The sequence below is a fragment of the Rattus norvegicus genome, chromosome 2 (assembly GCF_036323735.1).
Source record: "Rattus norvegicus strain BN/NHsdMcwi chromosome 2, GRCr8, whole genome shotgun sequence".
Classification (NCBI taxonomy): Eukaryota; Metazoa; Chordata; class Mammalia; order Rodentia; family Muridae; genus Rattus; species Rattus norvegicus.
This window is the reverse complement of record NC_086020.1, coordinates 162336785-162357518: the sequence shown is the minus strand read 5'-3', so window position 1 is coordinate 162357518 and position 20734 is coordinate 162336785. Positions and strand designations below refer to the sequence as shown.

The window sequence follows — 20734 nt, the reverse complement described above, 5'->3', positions numbered from 1 at the left end:
GGGAGGAGCATAAAAACACATTACAAGTTCAATTCCATATTTTTGAAGAAACTGATGCTTCAAGACTCTTTGTCTTGTTTTTCTTGAAGTTTTCTCATAAACACTCAGAATTGTCTTCAGATGACTTCATTGTTGGACCATGTTCTGACACAGAAGGGTGTTTCTCTGATGATGGTGGAGGAAGCCACAGATCTATGAGTATAGCAGAATGTTGTTAGGAGATATTGTATGCCTACATTCCTTTAGTATACCATAGCATTCAGTGTTTTCTCGGTCAATGGCTTATCTAGTTGGGTTACTGGCCATCTCATGAGTTTCAGGCATTGTCAGCGAGGGAGCCTGAGGGTACTTGGAAGAGAATGGGGGACAAGAGACACGAAGAAGGATGCCAAGACAAGAGTCTGATCAAGGCAACAATTTTATTTTTCCCCAAGGCTGAATTTATACCATAACAGGGGTAACAGAAGGAGGGGGGAAGTAAGAAACATTTACGCAGGCCAAGGACACAATATTCATGTGGTCAGGGAATCGGCTGATGTTGACAGGATGTCAGAAAGGTCACAGGTTTGTCATATCTATTAGTCAGCGGAATGTTGGTTTTTCAGAAAGGTTACAAGACATCACATTGGGTATCTTGACGTGAGATGTATTTCTCAGCAAGAGAACTTTATCGTATGATTATTCATCTTGACCACCAGATTTGTATTAGTCTTCTGCAGCTGGCTGGGGATTTTCCATGAACCCAGTCATACTTAATTCTAACTATAATAATAACATCAACAATGGAGGGCTTCAAGGGAATCGCTCCCAACAAGGCATGGATTCCTTCTCATGGGATGTCCCATGAGATAAGTGCTTGCTTACTCACACTTCTCATTGCAAATGCTATTACATTACCAGAAATATACTTATGTTGTTTGTAGGAAGGAAATAGAAATTATGGTGACTGAGGAGCAATATAGCCAAACACACATAATTTAGAATTAATTTAAGGTTCAGCTTTGTTTTTTATCTAATTTTAAATGAGATATATAGATATTACAGCCCAGTGGGTCTTTGGAGATGGAACTCTTGAGAAAATATGAAGGGGGTTTTGGGCTCATAGTCATTACCCACTGTAAATTGTATAGTAATAATTTTTAAAAAGAATTTTCATTTATAAAGGGAATAGAACATAGAAACAATAACGGAGATTATTTGGAAATTGTACCATAAAAGTCTCTTGCCAGGTATCATCAGTGTTCTAAACTTTTACTTCAGAACATAGGATACTTTTGAATAACTCTAAACCCCAGGCAGCTTTTCTGCTTTGGGTTTGGCTTTTAATATCTTTTTGTATTCTCTGTCCTTTTCAATGTGAAACATCTTGTGCTTCCTCTCTTTAGCTTCTAAGTTGTTTCCAGTGGGCTCTCAAACAGCTTGAAATGCCCCTTTCATATGCCTTATTCATAGTGCTTAAACTAGCACAGAGTTAGGCTTCTCAGTAAACTCATAGAACCATTCACACGAATTCCATGAACCTGTAAAACTTCAAGTGGAGAGAATATGCTATATTAAGGACACTTCAGGCAAAGTGGGTTTTGTTATTATTGTTTCAGTCTGTCGAGGCAAATTACAATAATTATAGAGATGGTTTTATTTCAGCTATTGTTACAGGGAGGATTCTCATGAAGGAAGCAAAACTCAGAGAATAAGGAGGCCTGTGCTTTTTTGCACAAATGGAGTCATTTGTGAGTCTTTGAAAACAATGAAGACGGACAGAGAGAGTTGTATCTGAGTAATGTGAGAGCAGTTGGGATCTTTTGTGATTAATTGTTTCTGGAGGACAAAAGATGGGATTTCTTAACGATTTCTGCATTGTAGAAGCTCAGTCTCAGGTAAAAGTGAGCATTGTCAATGTCGCCCTGTCTTGTTGGTGCTGAATCAGTATCAATTACTACTGGACAAGCCAGAGGAGACCAAAAGCCTTCTGGAGATGGTGAAGCAAGATCTCAGAAACAATCTTTCAGGAATCCTTGTTGGTATAGCTTCTGCAACACTTGCTGAACTACATGTTGCAAGGCAGTAGTTTCAGATGATTGAAGCTCTTAGACTCTAGCATTGTCTGAACTGTTGGGATTTAGTTCTTAGTGTTGTCATTGGGTGGTGTGAGGACAGTGGTAAACAGTAATTGGGAAAGTTAGTTGGTAGGGTTGAAGCTTAACATCGAAGAATGAACTGAGCATTAGTAATGGTGATTTGTACCGGGAAATCAGCTCTAAAGTAATTTAGATGCAGCTACCCAAGTTGCTTTCTCCAAGGAGGGAAGGAAGTCATGTAAATCTCTACCTAACAGGAAAGTAGCATATCCTCCAGTAACCTCATGCTCTGGTCTGCTTTCTGATATTGCGATAAATATTTGATGACATTCAACATAGAGAGAAAATATTTTAGCATATGGGGGTCAGTGGTTTCACTTCATGACTACTTACTTAGCTTTGATACTCTGGGCCTATAGCTAGGGACTACATCAAGGCTGGAAGCATGTGGCATAAGAAGGTCACCTTACTTAGCCAGACACAATAAGAATGTCCAGGAGGGACAAGAGACACAATATCTGCTTGTAACACCAGTTACTGGTTACCTAATTTTCTTCCATTAGACTTTATTTCATAAAGGTCCCATCTCTCAACAGGGCTATAGGCTGGTGAAAAGGAACCATTAACGAGTGGGTCTTCAGGTTATACTGTCACCCACCAGCAAATTCAGAAAAAGACAAAATAAACTAACATCAGTAAGCTTAGCCTGAATTTGATGATCTGCAAGGGTTGTTGGTGACAAAATATAATTTTCCACAGAAGCACAAGATTCTTCTCTATGGCTCTTATAGTATGGATGAAAAAGTATATACATAGTTTTTATTCAAAACCTAGTTTTATATATAGGTACTTCACAGTATTCTATATTTTCATTTAATAAGGTAAGTCCAACACTAAATTCACAAACACAAACATTCAGAGGTATGTAAATTCTTTGAATATATGAAAAAGATTTTCTGGGGCTGGTGAGAGGGCTCAGTAGGAAATGGCACCTGAAGCTCACTTAGCCTGATGACAAAAGTTCGATTTCTGGAACCCACATGGTAGAACCAGACAACAGACTCCCATAATTTGTCCTCTGACCTTCATTTGCACACAGTGGAGTACATGCACCTGCCCATACAAACACACAATGTGCACACACAAACAAATAAAAATTTTTGAAAACATAAACAGATAATGGCCTCTATGAATGTTATTAGTAATCAGATGAAAGTTGCCACTCTACTATGTCACCACTTTTTGCTGCCAGCCTGTTGTTTTATTTTTATTGAAAACACAGTCTTATCTCATATAATACATCCTGATCCTGACCAAGATGCTCAAGGAATTCTCATGCCCATTACCCACACTGTAGTTAATTAAAGTGTGTAGTTAGAATAGTGTACAGGATTTAAAATGTGACTGAGAATCTCGGCGAGGGAGGTTTTCAGAAGCCTAAACACCCACAGGTTATCCACAGCTTGTTGGCACGTGCTGTTTACAGAGTGTCTTCCATGTTTTCGGTAATCTTTGAGAATGCTGCCATTATTGTCAGCCTGAGGACGTTGTCAATTAGTGGGAGGAAGAAGGCTAGAGGTCAGGAGATAAATCAACTCTGTCATTTGTAAGCCAGGGCATCATGTTATTTCAATGAAAATGTTTTTCAGTACTTCACAACCAGCATACACTTTATTTTTATCACTTTAAAAATACTTTGTGGTTCTCATTATAGAAATGGTTGTCAGGCAGCCAACTATGAAATGAAGTCATGAGTGGGCTAATGCCATGTTTTTCCATGTAGGAAAGAGTAAATGCAAATGGTTACAGATAACAATAGATTTCTATTTTGAGATTTATTCATACATGTATGGATATGACTTTCCTCGGTGTATTTAGAAGGTAGAAGGAGGCATAGAATGTTTTGGAGATGGTGTGCTAGGCAGTTGTAGGCTGTAGGTGCTATGAATTGAATTCAGGTCCTAGGAAAAAGCAGCAAGAGATCATAAGAGCTAAACCATCTTGCCAGCCCATAGACACCATTTTTAATTTTGATATTTTATTGCATGTTTTCTTGTTTTTCTCCCCCTTCTCTCTCTCTCTCTCTTTCTCTCTCTCTCTCTCTCTCTCTCTCTCTCTCTCTCCCCCCCCTCTCTCTCTCTGTGTATGTGTGTGTGTCTGTCTGTGTGTGTGTGTGTGTGTGTGTGTATGTGTGTTAGAGACAGAGACAGAGAGAACATGTACATACCATGATACGTGTAAAGGTTAGAAGGCAACTTGTAGTTGGTTCTTTCCTTCTATCAGTCATATCCCCATGATCAGACTCCTAAGTCTCTTATGCTTGTCAAGTGCCTTTACCTCAGCAGGCCCTAGATTTTGATTTTTCAGTGCAGACATTATGGTTAAACACATGAATATATGATTATGCATACCATGAAAACTACACTTTTATCATTATTTCTGATCTCCAATCTCCACAATGTAAGGATCTCAGAGTATGAGGAGTGATCAGCACCACTGATGAGTGACTTTTTTTTCCTGCTGCTGCTCCTTTCTTAGACTCCACATTGTGACATTTTCTTCTCCTGTAACTTTTGCAGTCTCAGCTCTCAGCTATTTGGCTATGTTCTTTAAACTTTGTAGCCTGCAGACTGAACGTTCTCTCTTTGTTTCTATGAAAATGGCCTTTGTTTGCCAGAATAATTTTCCCTCGTTTTTCTTGCTGTTATACAATTTAAAAGATGGAAAGGGAAACATATTTAATCTTATAGCCATGTTTGTACTACTAGTAAGGAGTGTTTTGCTAATGTTTAGTTATTTTGTTGTTTCGTTTTATGCTTTTTTATGTACTATGTTTTAATATTTGTGGGGGGAGTATATAATGGTGTAGGTATGTGTGTTATGTGTATGCATACGTGTACATGCATGGGTATGTCCATGTTTGTATCTGTCTCTCTCTCTTTCTCTCTCTCTCTCTCTCTCTCTCTCTCTCTCTCTCTCTCTGTGTGTGTGTGTGTGTGTGTGTGTGTGTGTGTGTTTGTATTAGGGAGCACATGTTGAGCATGTGAAAGTCAGAGGACAAATCCAATGTTGGTTCCCTCCCTCTACCTTGTCAAGAAATACACAAAACTGTCTTCTCTTACTTCCTGTTTTACTGTAGGAATAGTGGAATTATAGACATGCATCATTGCATTTGGTTTTACAGGCATTCTGTGGAGCCAAGCTCTAGTCTTCATGTTTGTGAAGCAAGACCTTTATCCGTGGAGTCATCTTCCTAGCCCAAAGTATCACTCCATTATAAAGCGGTTTAGCATTTCCTTTTTCCTTTTTCAGTATTCTTTCCCTTGTTATTTAACATGCTCACCCCAGGTTATTTTTCTCTATTTTATTTCTGTTCTATTGTACTGAGTTATCCCATCACCTGGGAAGCAGTTTTCGTTTCTCTACAATTGGAAACCCTTTGATTGTTCTAGTTGATATTTCTGTTCTTCTTTTTTTTTCCCGGAGTTGGGGACTGAACCCAGGGCCTTGCGCTTGCTAGGCAAGCGCTCTACCACTGAACTAAATCCCCAACCCCTCTGTTCTTCTTTGTCAATATTTTCTTGTCCCTATCTGCTTGATAAATAACTAAAATCCTGTATGTTTTTCAACACTGTATCAAATGGTACCTAAAGCTTTACCCTAATTTTTACATACTCTTATAAATTCTTTATTTACTCACAACTTTTGTTCCCTATTTTCTGTTAGCATCATATTCTATTGTTTATTATATTTATGACATAATAAGTCCGAGTAAAGCTTCTGCTCTTTTAAAAATGATTTATTTATTTATGTATACAAATACACCATTGCTGTCTTCAGACACACCAGAAGAGGATCAGGTGGTTGTGAGTCACCATGTGGTTGATGGGATTTGAACTCAGGAGCTCTGGAAATGTAGTCAGTGCTGTAAACCATTGAGCCACCTCTCTAGCCCAAGCTTCTACTTTTAAAACCTTCAAAGAAAAGCCATGTTAGTGTCCCATAGCCTTAGTACAATTTATATAATATACTGTCAGTACACATTTTTGAATGATAGAGCTATACAAGAGGCCAAAATTATTTCCTAGAACATGTGGCACAATTTCCTCTCACTTCTGCTGTGCAGTCTCACCAGCCATAGGAATAATTTGTCTCTTTCTTTTTTGGTTCTGTTTTGAAGCTACAGATCCCTGCAGATTAGAGTGTTTTGTAAGGATGTGATTGCAGATGTATGCGTTTAGTCATTCAGACAGTCAAACTGTGTGTTGATTATTTTAAGTGTCTTATTTCAATACAGAATAATTTGTTCTGGGCTTTTTTTCACAAGGCCTTGATAGCTCTTAAGTAGATTAAAAAAACAAAAACAGAAAACATCAGCTTATTTAGTCCTCACCTTTAAGTCACCAACCTCTGTCATCATGCACATAAAGGAATAGTACAAGCTCCCCCCCCGTGCGTGTGTGTGTGTGTGTGCGCACGCGCGTGTGTGGGTGTGTGCATATATGTATTCATGCTGTGTGTGTATGTGTATATACAAGCTGTGTGTGGGGTGGTATGTGTGTGTATGAGTGCATATGTGTGTAAAAGGTGTGTATGTATGTGTCTATACATGTCTATTCGTGTATGCATGCATGTATGTGTACAAGCTCTATGTGTGTGTGTGTGTGTGTGTGTGTGTGTGTGTGTGTGTGTGTGTCTGTTTGAGCAGGGATAGTCCATCAAATTTAAATAAAACAAACAATAGAAGGTTAGAAAAATAATCTCTCCAGTACATTTTTGGTTCTAGAAACATCAATTTTTGGGCAAAGAAAGAAAGAAGAAAGAACTTGAGAGATTTCTCTCTGCTCTTTCATTTAGCTGTGTCTCTTAATAAATGTAATTTTCCTGTCATTTTCTTCATCATTTTGTAGCTTTGAAAGCTGTATTTGATGAGAAAAGCCTATTCCCCAAAGAACTTCTCTATCGTGAAAGACAAGACAAGCCATTGTGTCAAGAAAGAAATGGTGAAACAAAGATAAAGCGAAACAAGAAGCGATTATGATGAAATAACAGGCATTCGCTGTGACACAGAGCACTCCTGAGGATGCAGAGAGCCCGGGTTCCCACTGTCTCTGTTACTTGAAGTATGAACTTCAAGAAACTTTGTCTTCAGACTCTGTGTTTGTGCTGAGCTCACTCACACTTCTCAGCCTTGTTTAATCCAAGAAGGAACATAAAAATGATTGGTCTAAAGAACAACAATGCCAATTGGTATTTTCTATTTCAGAAGAAAGTATATTACCTAATCGTCCCTATAATTGACCTGGTAGACAATAGATGTGATTTATTATAAAATATTTATTAAAACATGAAATAAACTAACCAAGTGATAAAAATTCATTAAAATTGTTTATTGTAATGCTTCCTCCCTTTATAATTTGGTTTTCCACAACAATTTTGATACTGATATTTAGATATTGACAATAGCAGCCTATGTTATTCTTTTAAAATATACTTTTATTTTAGCTGTACATATTTATGGTGTTTTATGTTTAAATTTGGTACACTCCAGAACTAGTTGGTATTATCAACATTTATGATTAATTAAATATTTTCAAGTATTTTACATTTGATTAACATGTGGTCATTGCACAAATTAATGTATCTGTAGTGTGGTTAATATTTTAACACATATATCTAATATGTAGTAGTCAAACCAGAATTATTGCTATTTCCTAATAATCATTTTAGATTTATGCTCACTATTTTATGCCCTTAGTGGGAATTGGTGAGAGTGATAAGCTTCTGTACTTGAAAGTTGTACTGACTGGTTTTGTGTGTTAACTTGACACAAGCTGGAGTTACCACAGAGAGTAGTTTCCCTTTAGGAAATGCCTCATGCGAAATGTAAGGCATTTTCTCAAGTAGTGATCAATGGTGGGAGGACTCATTGTAGGTGATGCCATACCTGGGTTGGAATTTCTAAGTTCTATAGAAAAGCAAGCTGAGCAAACCAGAGGAAGCAACCCAGTAAGAAGCCTCCAGGTCCTGTGTCCAGGTTCCTTCCCTGTGTGAGTTCCAGTCCTGACTTCCTTTGATGATGAACAGCAATATGAAAGTGTAAGCTAAATAAATCTTTTCCTCTCCAACTTGCTTCTTGATCATAGTGTTTTGTGCAGGAATAGATATACTGGTTAAGACAAAAGTCCAGTAACATACCACAGCCAAGCAGGTAACAGCCCTGAAAGAGAAGCAAAATGCCTGGTCCTTTGTAAAAACATCACTGTCCAAAAGAGCCCACTAGGCAACATTTAGTTTGGAAACTTCCTGACTCTCCTTGTGCAATGTTATGTTTATATACATCATCTTCCAGGAGACCAATATTATTGTGTTGTTTTTTGTTGTGTCCTTTATAAAAATATAATAACTTCATTTCCATGGGTTCAGTTTATTTGTATATGTTCATATTTTAAAGAGGCCTTAAAATAGTTGGACTTTAAAACTTTGCAATAACACATTAGTAAATTATTAATCTATAGTGGATAATTTTGATCCACAACCAAAGCATTCAATCTATTTAAATCTCATAAGCATTCCTTTCAAATTTATCTATTTTAATGTTGAAATGTGACATATTATTCCATTATGAGATTGCCTACTGATAAAATGTCAGTGTTAGGATTATAATTCTGGTCTGTTTTCTTCTCAGATTAAGGCATTTGTGACTTATGATTCTTTTTATTACTTTACAGGATATATTTAATGATGTGGGCTTTAATAATAGATTTGCAAGCATCATTAGAGCAAACATTTTGGTTTGGGAATGGGAAGATGTATAACAGTTTGCTCAGGACAGAATTATTTTCTATTTGTGTTTATGTGAATAGTGAGTCAAATATAACCCATCATTTCAAAGTCAGAACAATGATTTATGAGCCATAGGTTGATGATAGTACAGCAAACAGAAATCAGAAACACATTCCCAGAAATGCAAAGGATTATTCAGATGTAAAAGAGAAATAATAAAGATTCCAAACCCTTCGTGATGGCCCTTTTCTCCACATACATTCTTCTCTCCACTCATGAGAGCCTGCATCCATCTAGCCATCAGTCCAGTTATAGAAGTTAGTCCAGTCGTTATCCCCCTCCCATTCTGCCCTCTGACAGTTCCTCCTCCCCCATCTCCAAGAAGATGTTTTAACCCCCTATATGAGCTGTTTTTGAAGAGATTAATACAATATATTCTGAACCATATAGAGTGAGTTTCTCTGTGTTGATATTATGTTGACATAGCACTGAATAGATGCTTTATAGATTAGCTCAAATGCTCGAATTACCTTAAATGCACAGAACACATGAAACTCAAGAAGGATGACCAAAATGCGGATGCTTCACTCCTTCCTTAAAGGAGAACAAGAATACCCTTGGGAGGGGATAGGGAGGCAAAGTTTAGAACAGAGACTGAAGGAACACCCATTCAGAGCCTGCCCCTCATGTGGCTTATACATATACAGCCACCAAACTAGGTAAGATGGATGAAGCAAAAAAGTGCAGACCGAAGGAACCGGATGTAGATCTCTCCTGAGAGACACAGCCAGAATACAGCAAATACATAAGCGAATGCCAGCAGCAAACCACTGAACTGAGAACAGGACCCCCGCTGAAGGAATCAGAGAAAGGACTGAAAGAACTTGAAGGAGCTTGAGACCCCATATGAACAACAATGCCAACCAACCAGAGCTTCCAGGGACCAAGCCACTACCCAAAGACTATACATGGACTGACCCTGGGCTCCAAATGCATAGGTAGAATGAATAGCCTAGTAAGAGCACCAGTGGAAGGGGAAGCCCTTGGTCCTGCCAAGACTGAACCCCCAGTGAACGTGATTGTTGGGGGGAGGGCGGTAATGGGGGGGAAGAATGGGGAGGGGAACACCCATATAGAAGGAGAGGGGGAGGGGTTAGGGGGATGTTGGCCTGGAAACCGGGAAAAGGAATAACAATTGTAATGTAAATAAATACCCAAGTTAATAAAGATGGAGAAAAAAAGAAATGTAAATAAGAAATACCCAATTTAATAAAGATGAAAAAAAGAGAACTATAATTCTATCTCTCATGTACTTCAAGCTCTGCTTTGTAAAAAGAAGTATGAGGAGCAGTCTCAAAGTACATTTGATGAATTCAATAGATGCTTTAAACCTCTTTTAATGTAACTACTTCTAATAATTCGGCAAAATATGCACAAAAGGGCATAGAAATAACACTTAGCTATTACTTCTTACTCTTCATTCATCCTCTACAGCATCTAATTGTGTTAAACAAGTAGCAGGGTCTTTCCTGTCAAATGCTAATATACTGAAGAATTAGAAACTGTTCCTAAAATTAACATTTAGATGCAATTATTTAAAAATCATTTTTGACAGTTAGAGGAACATGTCACATTAAAATGTGTTATAATTTCAATAGTTGTTTGTAATATGTGCATTTACTCTAGCTATTATGCAACATTTTTCTCTTTAGAATATGTTCTTCTCACTCACAAAATACGGACTATACTAATGGAATGAAAGCTTCCTGAGATTAATCTGTGCTCAAGTGGAAAAATTAACTTTTATATTTTTTATTGATGAGAACATTTTTCTTTGAGTATTTAAAGTTTGGAATTTAGCATATTTTATTTGAAAAATAAATGATAAAATACTAAGAAAAGGGATGAGATTATAATTCTAACTCCATTCTGACAGTGCCAAAATTTATACAAAAGCATTTAAGGTCTCTCATTTTTCTTTGACTCTTTAGGGCAAAATATATTGTAAAAAACTGATTCGTGAAAATATTTAGATGGTATGCAGTAATTTTTATTGACAGTAATACTTTGTTGGCTACTAAAATGCCTTAAAATTAGAAACAAAAATTTGTGGGTTTTTTTTCGTACTCCAGAAGAAAGAGAACAATGCATATTTGTGTTTGAACTATTCTAATTTAAAATCCCTACAGGAAAATCATATTGCATGCTCTAAATAAGACAGAATGGGTTTCCACACCTTTACAAAGAAGGAAAAGTACTGGCTGATTTTTGAATAAATCACATTATGATCTAAGTAATATGCCAACACAATAAGGTAGTAGCTAAGAGTGCTAGTGATATATGGGTGCTGGTGTCACCACATGGGTGAAAAGCATTGAATACTAATCTTAGACATTCTTATCAGTATCATATGTGTAAAACAATTTGGAAGATAGTCTTTATGTATTGAATAGATCCAGTCTGGAAAGTAATTATGACATCATTAAATAGAAAATATAAAATAAAGTTAGAAAATATAATGCTGAAAGGAACTCTAAGATTTTAAAAAGAAACATTTGGGAATTCCACTATAATAAAGAGTCCTGGTTGATGGACTAAGATGTAGGTCAGTGGGGGAAATATTTGTTAGTATGAAATATATCCTGGATTTAATCTATAATGCTGAAACAAGTAAAAGCAAGCTGGGTAGGTGATGTTCACTCTCATGGTCACAATACTTCATGTCTGTCACTAGGTCATGGCACTGAAAATACTAACAAGGTTTAAGTCTGACATAAATATGTAAGATGATATATTCCTTTAAGGTACTCATTTTAAGGTGCATTTGGAAAATTTTATTTCCTTCTCATGAGATTAACAGAAATACTATTACATTTGGTGATCAATAGTCACATTTGCTTCAATGAAACTACACTAAATTTTTCATATCTCAGAGGCCATATGGATGATATATGTGTTTAATACCTTCCTACCCTGAGATGATTGAATTGAACTACAAAAATGAGATAAAACCCATTGAATTATGCATCTACTTGTTATTGATGGGTGACTTGCAGAGAAAGTTGTGTAGAATGTTAAAATTGCATGTGAGTAACCTCAATGTTTTCTTTCAAGTTACCTGGGATCAATAGTGTTTTTTTACATATATAATTTCGTAAATCAATAAGCTTAATCTGGTTTTCTCATAAAATATAAGTATATATTTTCAACATCTATTCTTTTTCCAAAAAATTAGAATGGAACTCACAGACACAGGAAATGTCTCTGATGTTTGCAAAGTGCAAGATGATGAATTGTGGCAGTCGCAGAGTGGATTTGATTCAGCTTGTTCAAAGTGTTCATAAGCACTTTGAAGTATTTATGATGGGTTGAATGTTTAATCTGACTTCATGTCCTATTAGAGTCCAGCACAGTTATTATATCTGTCACGTTTTCCAATCATTTATACTTTTAAAGGAAATGAAATAATAGACAAAATAATAATAATAATTAAAAATTTTCTTACATTCTTCTTTTCACTTACATTTCATCATTTGTCATTAACTTGATCGCGTGACAGCATAGAGCACACCTGCTCTAGTTGTGGAAGAATTAATCATTCAGTGTTTAAAATAAATACAGTTGACCTTCGCCAGTAAGCTGCTTCATATAAGAGATTTTTCCAGTAAGCACATTTTAACTACAGCATTGAAGTAAATAGTCCGAAGTTAATTTTAGGTAAGTTCCTTAAAAGTAAAAAATAGATATTTAGTAACATGGACTATGCTTATTGTAACATAGAACTGGCACTTTGACTAACTTTGGTGTAAGAATAATTTGATGTTTCTTTTTAAAAATAAAACATTACTTTCATTCTTCCTAAAATTGTTTATTGTTGAAAGGTCAAATTCTTACAGAACTATCCACCGTGTTGTTTATCTGTCAGTTCTTTGAGCTTTCTGGTAAGGTATTATTCAAAACCAAATGAGCTAAGTGAAGTTTAAACCCAGTTTATATGTTTTATATGTTTGATGTTATAACTTCCTGGACAAGTTATGGTAGAAATGACTAATAACAGAGTAAATTTTCATTATGAGAAATATCAGTACAAGTATTAGCATAAGACCAAGACTATTACCAGGGAGAGTTCTGTTTTTCCCAATAATATTTATCATCCCATTGTTGGACAAATACATAAAAGTATATCTAATGAATTCCAACTTGTTTTAAAAACACTGATAACATTTAAATAATTTACATAGCTGTAAACAGATATTTTGGTCAGGAATATTTTGAGAAACTTAATATATATGCATTTACATTCATGAAATAGTATATATATTCATAAAAAGTTCAAAGACAATATATATGTGTATACAGATGTATATGTGTAAATTTATGTATATGTATCAGAGCATAGTATGTAAAAATATTTATGTGTAAAACTTCTCTCATGAATTCTTTTTACTTTTGTATTTTTAAAACCTAGTATATTGATTTAATCCTTAATGAAGCATCTGTGTGACAATTTACATCTACATTCATGTCTTACTAACACTTCATTTTTTACTAGGTGCTTTAGAGTACATTTTGAGATTTTGTCCTTTGAAAAATCTATATTAATTCAAATAGTTCTTTTCTACTTATATTAAAAATCTGAAACACCAAAATAACACCTTATAGGTTACTTTTTCAAGACTATTTGATTATTCTTTATCTTTACGCTTACTAATGCTTCTTAGTAACTCAGCATATAACTCTAGGAAAATATCTCAGGTCTTCAAGTTAACATCACTATTCTAAAGACTTGAAGTGTGTTTTCATTGAAAGGCCACTTCCTAGCAGTCAATTAATATTTATTGTTATAAAATAGAATTACCATTGCTGTAATTTATGAGAACTCAACATTACTATTCTATGAAACATTCAAAACTGTTTTCACTGAAAGTATAATCAGGTAGGTGACTTCCTTATAATTGCGTTAGTGGCCAATAGATAACTGGGGTAGTCTTGTGAATAGTTACGGATTTCTATTGCTCTTTTCCCCCCAGTTGTTAATTGTTTAGTCAGAGTGTTTGACAATTTCCTTTATTGTTTTTATTTTACCGTTTAAATTTGAGTATCGTTTTGTTTCCCTTTCATATTTCTTTATTTTCCTTTCTTTCCTTTAGAAAACTATGAAGTGAGAGTTGGTACATTTTGCTCTAAGATTCATAGAATATAGAAGAGCTATGGTTGGGGTAACCAGACTGCCCACTGACTTAGAGTGCACTGCCTTGACTGTCCAGCTGCTCTTGGCCTATAAATTTTTGAAGTAACCTGAACACAAGTTTCCCTTGAGTCAGCGTCTCAGCTGTGCCAATAAATAACTCAAGCAAAAAGAGAGATGAAGTCTCATAAAGCAACTTAGATAATTCTTGCCACTGACCATGTGCCGAGAGTAGAGCTTTACTGTTGGTGTTAGGAACCTCAAGATATATATTATGCTAGATTTTGAAGGACCTTAATACTAGTAGTATGTAGGCTTCTTCTATTACATAATACATATCAACAAATGCCACTAAATAATGTCTCCCTGTGATGGTACTTTATATAGAATATTCTGTTTGTCTCTCTGTTTGCACACGCAAACACACACATGTGTGTGTATGAAATATTCATATATAGTTTGTGTGCACATGTGCACTCACACACTTATATCTGTACATATATGCACAATACTTTAACAGATGAACGCTCTACTGTTAAGCTCTATGATAAAAATCTGTTTTAAAAACTGATACATTTTAAATTAATACACAGAAGTCAAGATGAAAAAGACAATATTGTGGAGTTTCCTACTATTTCTTTCTGGAAGTCAAACTTCAAGAACTATGGATCAAAAGAATGCTGAATTTGCAGTGGATCTTTATAAAGCTATTTCTTTATCCAACAAGAACAATGTTATATTTTCACCTCTTGGAACCACTGTGCTTCTTGGGATGGTCCAGTTAGGTGCGAAAGGAAAAGCACAGCAGCAGATCATGCAAACTTTAAGAATGCAGAAAACTTCAACAGGTGAGTGTCTTGCATGTAACTCTCTCTAGACACAGTCGCTTACGTTTTAGATACCAGGGAGAAGCTCAGCTCATAGAACTTTAAGAAGTGAAAATAAACAGAGACAGTACCAAATTATAATCAAAGAGATAATTATTATGTATGTATTTTATTCATTTATAATTATTTCTTCCTAAAATATGTAGCAAAAATACTTTATTAAGAAATGAAGGTTTATACAGAAATAAAATTCTCTATATGTCTGTGTGTTTTTCTCTGAACTGTTTGTGTATTTCCACTTACTGATTTTTAATATCAAGGAATTGATTCAAAATATAATGTTAACATTGCATTTTATTTATTCATGTGGAAAGGGCATTAATTAGTCAACCTTTCTTCAGTAACTGTTTCTCATATTTCCCTCACAAAAGTAATGCACTACTTCACCAAGAGTCCACAGGACGTTAACATAGAATTTATTAGCTTATTAGTTTTGCAAAATGGGGCAAGGGAGCACTTAAAGGATACATCAAAGGTTTGCTAATGTGGGCAGTTCTTTTGGAATCTCCTAATACCCTGTGTGGGCAACTGACATCCTATTAGACACATCTCGCTGGTCATACAGCTCATATTTTCTCTTCACAGTGGTCTGAGTTTTAAGCATTTATGTTCCTATCCCAGACCACATCCTGAATGTCAGAAGAGACATCTAGATTTTTGATTTGAGAGTTTAGATAGTACAACCACAGTTAATTGCAGTACATTTTCCTCAGCATCGTTTATCTGCATTTAGGAATTTGTTTTCCTCAAAGTATTGGCGAGGCATAAGTTGCTCCATTTGAAATTAAATGAAGTTTGGATAGAAGGAGTACTGCTAAGAAACTAAATGACTTTCCTTTGTGAGTAATGTATAAGGAAGCTACTGTAGTCATCTTGATTAATCCCAGCAAGTCCAGTACTCCACTCCCAGGCACATTACATCTCATGGTTCTGCATGAAAAAATAATATATTGTTTATGAGTGCATGCAAAACGGACTCTATGTTAAGGTATCAAAATAGGCCTCTGAAATTAAATTCCCGGAGTGATACATCTTAGATGGGAACATAAATGTCTTAAGAATGGTGAGATATGAACGTAAACATCACAGTAATATTAATGAGGTATTACCAAACATGAATGCAGTCTATCCAACACCTCTATACATGTGCAAGACATTCAATTTAATGTCCGTAATCACTCTATAAGATACAGAGGTGGATGCTAGCAGCCAACCATTGGACTGAGCACAGAGATGCCAAACAAAGCATTAGAAAAAAGACTGAAGGAGCTGAAGAGTGTACAAACCCATAGGAAGAACAACAATATCAATCAACCAGAATGCCCAGAGCTCCCAGGCACTAAACCACCATCCAAAGAGTACATATGGCTCTAACCACATATGTAGCAGAGGATGGCCTTGTAGAACATCAATGGGAGGAGTTCTTGGTTCTGGGAAGGCTTGATGCTCCAGTGTAGGGGAATGCCAGGGTGGGGAGGGAGGAAAGGGTGGGTGGGGGAGCATCCTCATAGAAGTAGGGGGAGGGGGCATGGGATAAAGGGTTTCCAGAGGGGAAACAGGGAAAGGGGATAAATTTGAAATGTAAATAAATACAATATCCAATTAAAATAAAATTAAAAAAGATACACATACCTCTGCTGGACAGATGAGTAAAACAAAGCAAAGGGAGATGACTATTTTGGCCAATAATATTTCCCAAATCAATGAAGTGAGTCTTATAAGGGAAATTTTGTATTTTCTTTGTAAGAATATAGATGGATGGCAAAACAATGAGCAGAATCTACCAAGCATTTCTGCAGTTCACTTTCTAAGTGACAAAGAGACATGAAAAGATGTAAAGTACTGAAGGAAAAGAAAGTTAGAAGGCAAAATAGTGAAAGAGAAGTTGGACTTTTAAGAGAGAGAAAAGAAGAACTAAAAGAAGATACACAGCCAAGAGGTGAGGAATAACGAGCGATCAAATGATAAGGAGACAGAGGAGTCCACACACAGTCTTACTTGAGAAGAACAAGGTGATGTCAGAGTAGAGCATGGGCTGAGACAGCCAGAAGTCAGTGCCTGCAGTCAGGTGGGAACTGGAACAAGGGAGAAGAAAACACAAATCTTTTCGTGTGTGTGTGTGTGTGTGTGTGTGTGTGTGTGTGTGTGTGAATTTACATGAGTGTACATGTATGTGCATGTAGAGGATAGAGGTTGAGGTCAAATGTCTTCTTTAGTTTTGCTCTACCTTATTTTATGATTTAATTTAATTTATTTTTTGAAATAGGACTTCTCAAAAATCATGGAGCTATGCTATTTCACTGCAACACCAGATTTTATATGGAATTTGAGGTCAGAATCAGGTCCTCTGATAATTAATCAAACATTTTATTGAGCCATCTCCTCAGGCCCCATTTTTATTTTTAAAAGCAATATTGTGTTGGAACATAATATATCTTAATCATGGCATATTTCAGCATCTTAGAGTTAATTCTGGAGATGAATCTTACCAACTTCCCTAAGTGTTGGTCCTCCCATCAGTACCTCAATAATTTTACTTTTTATAAAATATTTATTCTTCAAAATTATATGTATATGTGTGTAGTTTGCATGACTGTATGAGCCTGAAGATACAAGTGGAAGATATCAAATCCCTGGAGATGAAGATAGATTGTTATAAAGCATCCAATGCTTGCTGGGAAGAGAACTCAAGGTTTAAGAAAGAATAGCAAATGTTCTTCTTCTTTTTTTTCTTTTTCCGGAACTGGGGGCCGAACCCAGGGCTTTGTGCTTGCTAGGCAAGCGCTCTACCACTGAGCCAAATCCCCAACCCCAGCAAATGTTCTTAATCACTGAGCCTTCTTTCTATTTCTACCTCCATCATCACTGATTTTCAAATTATACTATCCGTTGAATCTTCTGTCTTAATTCGTTTTCTGCTACCAATGTGTGGTCTTTGCTGTATTGTTCCTTGTTAATGGCTGGTTTAGTCAATAGTTCTTGAAAGAGAGATAAAACTGCTAGTATCCTTGCACAACTGAGACTCCCAATGTGTTCAGTGCTAAAATATTACTCATGCTTCAATGTGTATGGAAAAAACTTACATTATTCCTTGTGCTGAATATCTGATAATGCCTCCGAAAAAAGTTATTGATTAGTTAAAGGCTGCACTGGAAATGTTTCTATTTACACAGTGAAGCATGAGAGGAAAATCTAAGGGTGGATACAGCTCAGTGGTAGACCACCTGTGCAGCATGCTTAAGGCGGCAGATTTAATTCCCAGCACTACAAATATATTAAAAAAATACTTGCCATGAATTTTGGCCCAAGCTCTGTAACAAAAACTCCTCGTAATTTGCCCAAGTCATGTTACTTTTCAACTTTTCTCACATTTATGAATTTCATATTCTTTAATATAAGATATGAGGTTTGGATTAGGGGATTTGTGTGGATCATTTGGCTGAATCAATCTATAATTCATACTCTCTCTCTCTCTCTCTCTGTGTGTGTGTGTGTGTGTGTGTGTGTGTGTGTGTGTGTGTGTGTGTACATTTCAGTGCACGTGCCTGTGGTGGACAGTGGAGTAACAAGACATAGTGTGACCCTAACATAGGTGCTGAGACCTGAACTTTAGTCCTCTGGAAGAGGAGTATGAGCTCTTAACTGCTGAACATCTTTTCAGTTTCCTACACTCCCTTTTCTGAGATAGTCTATGACTGGCAAGGAATTTGGTACTAATGTTTGAACAGTGAGTCCCCAGGATCCATTTGTTTCTGTCCCCATTGGGCTGAGATCATAATTATATGTCAGGATGCCTAGCATTTTTCCTTTTCTTCCTTTGTTTCTTCGTTCCTTCGTTCTTTCCTTTCCTCCTTCTTTTTTTCTTTTCTTTTCTTTTTTTGATATTTGAGTTTGGGATCAAGTCAGGACCTCACAATTCAGTGACAAGGAAGTTATAGACTGAGCCACTTCTCTAGTCTATTAGGTTTACTTGGTCTCTTTGAATCACATACACACATAGCTGACCTTTGGCTTCTTGACATAAGGAGAAGAGAATTAGTGCAGTGACAAATTTTGGGGTTTTGGTTCCTTTGGAAAAAAACAAAAATATAGGATATGTTTTCATTTTAATTTCAGGTGTGGGATATGGGGCTGCTTCAGATTGTCTGCAGCAGCTGACTGTAATGTACCTCATGCTCTAAAAGGGGCATGATTTTGCCACCTGCAGATAGTTTCTGTGAATGTGTAACATTTGGAATTCTGGGGACTTTTCAAAGGGTATAAATGCTAGGGACCCCAGAGGCAAGGTGGTGTGGGTGTTGGTGTGGGGTTGGTGTTGGTTGTTGATTGGTTGCTGCTGGTTGTAGTTGGGCACAAAGAATAAACAACAGGAAGAAGTTAGATATCCTGATGGGAAGGGCAAACTTTCCCAAGGAACTTGATGCCCCTAATTAGCGAGGATTAGTCTAAGGATAACATTTCCCACTTTGCCTCTATCCATTTGTCTCTCCTGTCTAGTGGTAGGTGGAAGGAAAAGGGTGGAAGAAAGAAGAACCCACAAAGTAGCCAAAGATAACTAAAAAACAGTGCTAGAATTTTACAGCAATTTCTAGAAGGCCGGTTCAATCCAACTGATTCATCCCGTCATTAGGATTCCAAGGTTCTATTTTAAGAAATTAAATGTTTTTCTCATTGCTGATCAGCAGCGGTCTTGCATATGCATTCTCTTTGATCTGTGTTAAATGAGGTCATTAACCTGTAAATATAATCCAGTTTATAAGACCAGTAATTTTATATCCTCCTCCAATTGTGTGATACTTGGTGATAGTGTTCCATTGATTTAGGTGCTCAGTAATTTATCAAAGGTCATCTCTTTGTCACGGGTCTTAGACCTTAAGTACTTGACATTATTCTATTTGCTCTGATAAATGATGTACAGCTATTTTTTTCTCTTTCTCCCTGTTTTCCCCACCATTCCTTTAAAGGTGTCCATAAATTATAAATGCCAGAAAATTACTTTAGAATTCTTTTACTTTGTCTTTGTCATTAATTCTCTTGCATAAGCTCTCATGCTTTTATTTTGAAAGTCCTCTCTGTAGCCATCCAGCTGCTGAAATATGCCATTTAAAGCTCCCAATAGCAATGAATAAAAGCATCTGGAATCTTTGCATAACTAAGCAAATTAGTTTCACATTTTCCATCTCTTTGTATAAGAAAACCCAGGGTTGTCAGGAATCATGGAGGTCCTCCAGTCTAATCATAAGAAAGGCATTGTTGAATTTAAAATCCTGTGTGGCTTTGCCTCTGTGCCAGTGGATAGCAAATCCAAAGTTTCAAAGGTAATGCAATAGTTCGGGCATGGCTTTCTGTATAGATGTGCACCCTGTGCAATGTATTCAAGAATCCAGACCATGGAGGTGTCAGGGACCAAAGCATAGCTTCCAGCTTAGCAAGATGCTAAGCATGTGAAGGCAGCTATCTCATGTCAGTTCATTAATCATGCAAAGACTGCATTTTCTCGGTTTATAATTAAAGGATGTGTATACTCTCGAGCTTTATCTTCCTTACATACTTACATACATTTAGTAATACTTGCATTATGGTGTGTGTGTGTGTGTGCGTGTGTGTGTGTGTGTGTGTGTGTGTGTGTGTGTACATTCCTCTCACTGTTTTCACATGGCTGTGCTTGTGCTTGTGAGGTCAGATGTCTATGCCAGGTGACTTGCTCTATTGCTCTCAACCACCTCCTCACTTCTCTCAATAATTCTATTCAATGAATATCTCTTAATGGTAAATGATGTTTGTTTGGTTTAATG

General features: G+C 36.3%; 2 protein-coding genes across 3 annotated transcripts in view; both read left to right on the top strand.

The window, feature by feature from the left end:
- Wdr49 (WD repeat domain 49) overlaps positions 1 to 8489 on the top strand; it is a 214088-nt gene extending 205599 nt beyond the window's left edge. For both annotated transcript variants that reach the window (XM_039103711.2, XM_039103712.2), the window contains exon 19: positions 6989 to 8489. In XM_039103711.2, coding sequence (XP_038959639.1) covers positions 6989 to 7119 — 131 coding nt within the window. In that variant the 3' untranslated portion in view covers positions 7120 to 8489. The remainder of the gene's footprint in view (positions 1 to 6988) is intronic.
- Positions 8490 to 14643: 6154 nt separating this feature from the next.
- Serpini2 (serpin family I member 2) overlaps positions 14644 to 20734 on the top strand; it is a 29551-nt gene continuing 23460 nt past the window's right edge. Inside the window, exon 1 of the mRNA NM_001134409.2 lies at positions 14644 to 14900. Coding sequence (NP_001127881.1) covers positions 14654 to 14900 — 247 coding nt within the window. The 5' untranslated portion in view covers positions 14644 to 14653. The remainder of the gene's footprint in view (positions 14901 to 20734) is intronic.